Source organism: Gobio gobio (genome assembly GCF_949357685.1).
Source record: "Gobio gobio genome assembly, chromosome: 17".
Lineage (NCBI taxonomy): Eukaryota > Metazoa > Chordata > Actinopteri > Cypriniformes > Gobionidae > Gobio > Gobio gobio.
The window spans coordinates 4,698,998-4,708,997 of record NC_137110.1 but is presented as its reverse complement, the minus strand read 5'-3'; the positions used below and the strand labels follow the sequence as shown (position 1 = coordinate 4,708,997).

Genomic DNA, 10,000 nt, shown 5'->3' with positions numbered 1-10,000 from the left:
AAAGATTTATGTTGTCTCATTTGTTTAATTCTCCTCAGGAATTTTAGAAGAAACTTCGCTGACACTTTAATGAGATCTCAAAAGAGCCGCTCTTGTCAACGCCGGTGTTTACAACAAGACTTGGATGCTGAAAAATATTCTCATTCTGCATGAACAAAGCGGTGTTCTTCACAAAGTTCTGGGCTTTCCGCCCACGTTTTTGATCCACTCGGATTTAAGGCATTCTGACAACATGGAACATTTGTGGGATTGCTGTAGGGAGCGATTCTGTTCCGGATGGCGGAAGGATGCAAGGTCAGCTGGTTCCCCTTCAAGTCCGGCATCATTACAGATGTCCTGCGGAGGCAGAAGGGCTTCCTAGAATGGACCTTTTCCAGGTTCCCATGCACTCGGAGACTCCATCTTACACTCAGGCTCTGTTTACACCTGGTATTAAGATGCGTTCTGGTGGATCCGATCACAAGATACAGCGGGGCAAAAAAGTATTTAGTCAGCCACCAATTGTGCAAGTTCTCCCACTTAAAAAGATCAGAGAGGCCTGTAATTTTCATCATAGGTACACTTCAACTATGAGAGACAGAATGAGAAAAAAATCCAGAAAATCACAAACCACACTGTCGCTGGTAGTGTGGCCCATTCCTCCATGCAGATCTCCTCTAGAGCAGTGATGTTTTGGGGCTGTCGCTGGGCAACACGGCTTTTCCCTCCAAAGATTTTCTATGGGGTTGAGATCTGGAGACCTTGAAATGCTTTTTACGAAGCCACTCCTTCGTTGCCCGGGCGGTGTGTTTGGGATCATTGTCATGCTGAAAGACCCAGCCATGTTTCATCTTCAATGCCCTTGCTGATGGAAGGAGGTTTTTACTCAAAATCTCACGATACATGGCCCCATTCATTCTTTCCAGGGCCGTTTTTAGGCATAGGCGAACTAGGCGGTCACCTAGGGCGCCATCAGCTTAAGGGGGGCCAATAAACGCATATCAGGGGTGTGTGTAAAGGGTGTCACGGTCACCCTGAAATATGATTACCGCCCCACTGGTTCCCCTAACACTACTGGGATAGAGTACTGTCAATTACTGTCTGACTGTTGCATGTAAAGTTTGCATTTGGGGCGCTCGACACCATCAGATCAAAGAGCTCGGTCAAAGCTTTGGCAAGGTAGCGCTTTTTTTTAACCACACAATAAAGCTAAATTCAAAGACCAATTAAAAAAACAGGTACAATAAAAAGTGCAAAAATTTGTATTTTCTTAGGGCTGTATTTGTGGCAGTCGAGAAATCACGCTGTGAAATGGGCAGAATTGCGTAATATTGCTCGGTGTGGAGCCTATTGTAGAGGCAAGATATAGGCTAACCACACCCACTTTAGCATTTCATGATATCATTATATTTTGACTCTATGAAGCTTTCTTCTCTTACTCGCACCTCCAAAAGGTGTGCATTTTTGCGCCAATGCATTGTTAAAGGATCAGTGTAATTGTCCCATATAAAACTTTAACGGCCAATTTAAAAATAGTATAATAAAATGTGCTAATTCACAATATTAATTACATCCTTTATTAAACCGCTTTGTCGAATTTAATGCATCTTTACGGATGGCGTTGAATGCTGAATCGATTCATTCAGTTCTAATAGTGTCGTACAGGGCATAGCGTCACGTTATTTAAAGGGGAAGTTCAAACATCAATGAGAAACAAAGACCGCACTGAATCAATATTTATTCTTGTTACTTTTATGTGACTGGTCAAGCTTTTATACGTAGTTTCCAAATTGTATTTGTATAATTTGTTAATAAGGATTCCAGTCCCAAAATGGTATGTGTGTATGTATTTGTTAATAAGGATTAAAATTAATACCAGCAATATCATGTTGCTTTTAAAGATTTGGCTGGGGGATGCCAATAAGGATTTCGCCTAGGGCGTCAAAATGGCTAGAAACGGCCCTGATTCTTTCCTTTACATGGATCAGTCGTCCTGCTCCCTTTGCAGAAAAACAGCCCCAAAGCATGATGTTTCCACCCCCATGCTTCACAGTAGGTATGGTGTTCTTTGGATGCAACTCAGCATTCTACAATTTTGTTTCTGGTGTCCTTTGACAGCTCTTTGGTCTTGGCCATAGATGAGTTTGGAGTCTGACTGTTTGAGGTTGTGGACAGGTGTCTTTTATACTGATAACAAGTTCAAACAGGTGCCATTAATACAGGTAACGAGTGGAGGACAGAGGAGCCTCTTAAAGAAGAAGTTACAGGTCTGTGAGAGCCAGAAATCTAGCTTTTTTTGTAGGTGACCAAATACTTATTTTCTACCATAATTTGCAAATATTTCTTTAAAAATCAGACAATGTGATTTTCTGAATTTTTTTCTCTCATTATGTCCCTCTCATCATTTTAAGTGGGAGAACTTGCACAATTGGTGGCTGACTAAATACTTTTTTGCCACACTGTATACCCAGTGTTTTAATCTGTATCTTTTGTCCTCTTTCAACCACTTCTGTCCTGATTTCTTCGAGGGGAGGGCCTTTTCAGATCTTTGATCTAATGGACAAAATCAGCTCGTGCAATTTACATATAAACACGCTAATTAAAACTCACAGAGAGCATCCGCTTTAGTTTCTGCTCTGACAGACGCAAGACCAGCCGAACGCTGTGAGTGTGTGTGTGTTAGAGATCAGGAATGTGAGAGAACATTGTGTTTGGGACGTTTTTCATCTTCAAACCAAACTTGGGTCTTCATCCGACAAAGTTTTAATCCCGTCCTGCTAGCGCGCATCCCGTAATGTTTATGCATTAGGTCAGTAGGCAGAGAGTGCATTTGACCACATGAGCGTTACACTAAGAAAGCAATGTGTTTTCCACTACTTCTGGATGTGGTCGAAAGTGGACCAGCTCAAAATGTTTTACACCTGTATTTATCGTCGTCCACTTGTGATCGACCAAAATGCATCTTAATACCAGGTGTAAACAGGGTCTTAGAGAGCCATGTCAAATAAATGCACTGGATTTAACTAATGTTAACTTTTAATCACATCTTCGCTTTACTAAAGCATTCATTCATTTAATCTCCTCTCCACGTCTTTAAAGCATGCACTGAAATCACACCCGGGATGACCTTTTAAGGCTTTCTCTAAGTTGTCTCCATCTTGTTGGTTTGGCAAATATGCCTCAATCTTTGCTGTCTAGTCATCTAGTTTGTTTGGTAAATCTGGCAAACATCTGGAATCGATCACTGCATTTGCTAGGGTGTCATGTCAGACTAAGTAGTGCATGTTTGTCATGCATACCTGTCATGCTAATAAATCAAGATCATAAAGACTGAATGTATCCTATTGAGTTATTCACAGTCAATCGCTCATAAAGTATATATAAAAAAGGTTCTATATGGCACTAAAAATGGTTCTTCGTCGTAATCATAGAGGAACCACTTTTGGTACATGTTCTGTATATGGTAGCGGTGCTATATAGCACCTTAGCAGAATAACCACTGAAGAACCTCTGAAGAACCACTGAAGCACCAAAATTGGTGCTATACAGCACTTAAAAAGGTTCCCCTATGATTACAAGCCAAGAACCAATTTTAGTGCCATATAGAACCTTTTTTTTTTTTTTAGAGTAATATGTCCTAGCAGGTGCACAAGAATGAGTTATGAATGGCTTACTTACCTCTTGAGGAAAGTTGCTTTTAATAAGCATTAACGGGATAGTTCACCCAAAAATGAAAATTCAGTCATTAATTCCTCACCCTCATGTCGTTCCAAATCAGTAAGACTTTCGTTCATCTTCAGGACACAAATGAAGATCTTTTTAATGAAATCTGAGAGATTTCCATCCCTCCATTGACGGCTACACAACTACCACTGACGCTTCAAAAAGTTCATAAAGAGATCGTAAAACTAATCCATATGAATTGAGCGTTTAGTCCACATTTTCTGAAGAGACACGATTGCTTTATATGATGAACAGATTGAATTTAGGCTTTTTGTCACAACTTTTTTTATTTTCGAGTGAACTTACCCTTTGATCCACAAGAGGCTGTGCATTACAGTGATTTTACCGCAGCACAATGGAAAAATCACTGACTCGCACAGACTCGAGTGGCAACAGTTTGGGGTTTAGTAACGTTGATCCTGGAGGGCCACTCTATTGCAGAGTTTAGCTCCAACCCTGAAAAAAAAAACACTCACCTGCCTGTAACGTTAGTAATCCTGAAGACCTTGATTTGCTTCAGGTGTGTTTGATTAGGGTTGGAGCTGAAATCTACAGGACACTGGCGCTCCAGGATCAACGTTCCCCACCCATGCTTTACAATAAAGTTTCATTAATTAACATAAACTAACAATGAACAATACTTCAACAGCATTTATTAATCTTAGTTGATGTTAAAGGGCTTGTTCACCCAAAAATGAAAATGTGATGTTTATCTGCTTACCCCCAGGGCATCCAAGATAAACGATCGGTTTGTGTGAGAAACCCAACAGTATTTATATATTTTTTTACCTCTAATACACTACTATGTCCAAAAGCCTTGAGCGCTCGATCACTTCCGGAAATGATCTCTCGCGCGGATCTCTACGCCAGAGCTTGTACAGACCTCACTTACCGAAAGTGATCACGCGCTCAAGGCTGTTGGACATGGTGTATTAGAGGTAAAAAAATACATAAATACTGTTGGGTTTCTCGCACAAACCGATTGTTTTGTGTCGTAAGACATCAATGTGTCATCAGGAGCCGCAGGGTTTAATATGGAATTGTCTGTGCATCTGTGCACACTTTTCAACACACTTTTTTTTACTCTCATAGATTTTGTTACCATTGACATGGATTATACGACTGACAGACTGCAACGGTTGGAGTTAAAAATCTTAATTTGTGTCAAATGACAAAGTCACCTCTATCTTGGATGCCCTGGGGGTAAGCAGATAAAATCACATTTTGATTTTTGGGTGAACTAGCCCTTTAATTCTAACATTTACTAATACATTTTTAAGATCAAAAGTTGTATTTCTTTATGAATGCACTTTGAATGTTTTACTAATAAATGAGACTGCGTTATTGATTTAAATTTTTTGGGGAAAGTCTCTTCTGCCCACAAAGGCTGCATTTAATTGATCAAAAATACAGTAAAAACAGTAATATTATGAAATATTATTACAATTGATTTATTATTACAAAAAACAACAGTTTTCTATATAGTAAAATGTAATTTATTTCTGTGATTAAAGCTGAATTTATCATCAATCCTCCAGTCTTCAGTGTCACATGATCATTCAGAAATCATTCTCACATGAGGATTTGCTGCTCAAGATACATTTATGATTATTATCAATATTTAAAACATTTTTGTGGAAGCAGTGAAACTTTTTTTCAGGATTCTTTGATGAATAGAAAGTTCAAAAGAACTGCAATTATCTAAATCTTTTGTATCTTTTGTAACATTATAAATGTCTTTACAGTCACTTTTAATCTTTTAAAAATATTATTTTCTCACTTTAAAAAATACTTCGACTTTCAACTCTGAACTATCCGTTGTTTTTTGTGCAAGGAAGAGGAAATGTAGAGGAAAATTCTCTGTTGTCAAACATGGCAAATCCTTCAAAGTATTTATAATAATCAATTTCTTTCCACAGCAAAGGATTTGATCTATTCAGAATATGTGCACTGTACTCTACCTTGACACAGTAATTGGCTCACATTTGGCCCCTGAACACACAAGTCCTTGGGAACAACATATTTTTCATACTTTTCTCATCTTCTCTGCCCAGGCACCGGCCTCTCAGACCTTAAAGGGCCCTTCTCCGAGCTGTAAATGAGCTGTCAATCACAGGCTAGATCCTTTCCCTGATTGGAGCAGAAGGCCGATCGGAGTGGAATGATGGGAGAGTGCTGATATATTAGACAAACGCTCGGCCAAAATAAAGGGACAGAGGTTTCTTTATGCTCAGAGGGAGCAGCATACGCACACGTGCCCGAAGTTTACGTTTAAGCCACTCGGAGAGTTTCATTTCAAGCAGGAAGCCAAAGCTGAAAGAAATTTCCTTTTTTATGGTATTGAATACTATCCGTCCTGTTACATAAGAGGTGTGAAGAACGGATGCAGATAGAAGAAAAGGTCCCTTCATATCTCTTGTCTCCGAGCGGAATGGTTTGATGTGAAAGTAAATTCCAGGGGTCCATTGGCAATGGTGGACACATGATGAAGATTAGCCGATGTGCCGGTCCCTCTCACGCATGTTTGCTTTAGTAATTAGGAGGAGGAAACAAGCCAAAGACCTCCAAGACCCCTAAGAAATGTGCGCAGACACAGTTTCACACTTTTCAACACAATCTCCAGAGTTTGCTCTAAGCTTTCATCCTTTGAAGATGATCTTGGATGTGGTAGTGATGCTGTATAATAGCCGCTTTGTGTAAAGATATGTGCAGCAGAGTACGTTGAGAGAGAGGACATAATAACATCAAATGCATAATTGCATAATTAGATACTGTATAAGCAATTCTGAATAATCTAATTACACGTAAAATACGGTACTGGTGTCTGTTATAGTTTAAAGGGCGCAGTCAAAAACCCTGTACGCACTCACAAATGACCAAATATGATGAAATGTAAAAAAATTTAATATTTAGACCCATTTGAAACGTTAATAATTTTATTCAGCAAGAATGCATTAAATTGATCAAAAGGGACTGTGAAGAATCTTTAATGAAATATAGCTGCAAGCAGCGATGATGGTTCCATGACCCCGGCGGCTTTATGGCAACTGTGCACGACAGGCAATATTTACATTTACATTTATGCATTTAGCAGACGCTTTAATCCAAAGCGATTTACAACTGAGGAGTACAGGAAGCCAAGCAATATGCATTTAAACTGGGTAAATGTAAAAGGATTATGTCTAGATATGAGACTCTTCCTGTTTCCCTTTTTGTCATTGCTTTAATTGCTCACCATGGCAACACTGTTTGAGATATCCAATATCCCTTCACAATTTAACATCTTCAATGTTTTGCCGCCATGTTCGGAAGGTTCGGTGTGAATCGTATGAATCCCCTAGGAGGAGTATTTCAGAGCCTGATAATTCAAAAACTCCACATTCAAACCAAAATATCTGACTTCCTGTTGGTCGGAGCTAATAACTGTAAATTACAAAGTTGTCCGGCTCGATGAGAACAATATATGTGCCGAGTTTGGTGACTGTAGGTAGAACATAGCCTGGCTCCGCCCTCCTAAGTACTTCCGCTCAATTTTCATTTTCCTTCAGTATACGTGGTCTGGGTGTGCGGTATATTCTCTGAATTAAATGTACGAGAGTCTGGTACAAGGCTAGGCTCACATCTAAAACTGTGTCATTATTTACACACTCTAATGTTGTTCCAAACCTGTATTCATTTCTTCTGTTGAACATAGACAGTTGAATACCAGACAGCTGATGGTAGCCATTGACATCCATATTATTATTTCCTACAATGGGGACCAGCAACTGTTTGGTTTCCAACATTCTTCAAAATATATTTTATGTCCAACAGAAGAAAGAACTTTATTCAGGTTTAAAACAACAAAGGACAAAGAAAATCACTCGCTGCTCTTGACTGAAAAACTTTAATACAGTAGCTTTAATAAGAATCAATGTATATTTTATAGTGAAGTCTATGTAGTGTTTTATTTGTACATTTATTCATTCAATTTCATACTTAAATGCTGCTGTACAGCTCTGAGCTGCCAGTGTAAATCTTTATATATATTTATTTTATGTTATACTATACACTAGGAATGTGTACAAGGTTTGTTTTAAAGTAAAGTTTAAAAAAATAGTATTTTTTCTAAGAATAGAATAACAAAAACCACTTGTGACAAGCTATCAGAACCGAACCGAACACCGTGGTTAAAAAACCAAGGTATGTATTGAACCGTGGACTAACTGTATTGTTGCATCCCTAGTCCCTAGTCCATTGCATATCGTGCCGTTTTACTTCCTTGGAAAGTTGGTCACTTGGGCTGTTTCGCCAGTGTATAGTGTAAATGCAAATATCGGATCCGGGTCACTTTTATCCCTCTGGTGCTCTTCATTTAGAGGTTGCATTGGTTGTCTTCCCGGTCATAAGTGACCGCACACCTAAAATTTGACTTCCTCCACCCCTGTAAAACCAATGCAATTTATTTTTCTTCAATAATATTTTTCTTTTTAATTTTGTATTTTCAGACGATTTGATGGTATTTTTTAATATTTAGGCAATAATTATGGTCCATTTTTGCCATTGGAAATTATACCAAAAAAAAAAAATTTTTTTTGTATATATATTTTTTTATTGCAGTATTTTAGGTTAAAATAGAGACTAGGCCTTCAAAATATTTTTTTAAGGCAGATTAGCGCCCTCTTTTGGAATGATTTAAGAATTCATGCAACCATGGGTGTAATCACTAGAGGTCTCTGTGGAGAATTCCCTAGTTCTCTTTTGAACACATTTAATGTTTTTTTTTTTTTTTTTGATGGATTTGAATATATATTTAAAAAATCTCAAAGTTCTTTTTGTTTGCTAGAAATATAGATTTTTTTTCTGTGAATTTGTGTTTTTGCCGATTTCCCATTCATTTCCTGTGTCATTTTTGACCGAAGTGCACAAGTGGAAGTATTTTTTTTGCGACCACTTAGCATGCTCGAATTGTGTGTTAACATACCTAATGCTAGAAAAGTCACCAAGTTCCATATCATTCTGATGAAGCAGTGATTTTTAAAAAATCCAAATGTGGTTCATAGGTTCAGTTTTTCATAGGCGTGTGTGTGCACAAGTGTGTGTGTGTGTGTGTGTGTGTGTGTGTGTGTGAGTGGATGTGTCAATATCACACTCTTGATGTTTTAGAGTGTCACCCCTTCACTGCTGTGTACTTTTTTTCAGCATCGTGGCCGATTTGTAGATTGTACACACAAATATTCAGTGAATTTTTGTGTTTTTGCTGATTTCCCATTCATTTCCTATGGTATATACAATGAATGCTACTATTTTTTTTTACGACCAATTAGCATGCTCGAATCATGACCAATTTTTTTGTGTTTACATACCTAATGCTAGAAAAGTCACCAGTTTCATATCATTCTAATGAAGCAGTGATTTTTAAAAATTCAAAACAGAACATTTTCCGGTCAGAAATGACCAAAGAGCACCAGAGGGTTAAAAGATGATGCAAGCGGGTCATCAAAAAAATCGGATATAGTCACCAAATCGGAACTGTGCATCAAGACCTGCAGTGTAAATGCGACCTATAAGCAGGAAAGGTGTTCGGTTTGATGACAAAAGTTGTTCGGTTTGATGAGATCTATAAGTGTTTAAAGTTTGGTTTGTGTATGTGAAACAGGGTGTGTTACAGAGACCCTTAAAAATGACCATATAAAAGGGTCTGCAGAGCCCCCCCACGACCCCTCCACGTCAACTTCTGCCTCGCCCAATGGCTGACAGTTCCCTTCTGGGCTTGGGCCCTAATAAAAAGTTTAAACGAATGGCATTTATTTGAAATGGAAATCTTTTGTACCATTAAAAATGTCTTTACTGCCAAGGCATAGAAGGTTTGCTAAAGTCCATCATACAGAGAATTGAAGCTTTTGCTGCAACACACTCTGACATAAGCATCCATTGACTGATGAGAAATTCACAGATGTTATGAAGCTAATTAATTGTTTTTCAACCGACTCCGCTCTTTTCACAGCATGGATCTGGAAGTGTTAACAAGAGGGTAGAATCTGGCTGGACATAATCTGACAAGAATATTCGCCTTGATTAATCCTTGATTCAAGGTGTGTGTGTGTGTGTGTGTGTTCTCAGCTCTGCATAAATAGGTGGAAGTTCATCCGTGTGAACTCCTGGTGTATGGTGTCTATGAGCGAGTCCGAGTCTGCGGTTCTCTCCGCTGTACCGTTTGTTTGAGAGGGGGCGCTGTGCTCTGGTGTGAAAGTAAATGAGTATGAACTCCTGTAGATCAGCCCGTCCAATCGGATCAGAGATAAGGGCACTGTGATTG

The 10,000-nt window shown here is 38.7% G+C and overlaps 1 protein-coding gene across 1 annotated transcript in view; it reads right to left on the bottom strand.

Annotated features, from left to right (window-relative positions):
• Window positions 1-9,800: 9,800 nt before the first annotated feature.
• Window positions 9,801-10,000, bottom strand: part of rbpjl (recombination signal binding protein for immunoglobulin kappa J region-like) — a gene marked incomplete at both ends in the record, with an annotated part of 28,162 nt that continues 27,962 nt past the window's right edge. The window contains one exon of the mRNA XM_079841311.1: window positions 9,801-10,000. This exon is cut by the window's right edge and continues 74 nt beyond it. Within this exon, the coding sequence (XP_079697437.1) occupies window positions 9,801-10,000 (200 nt within the window).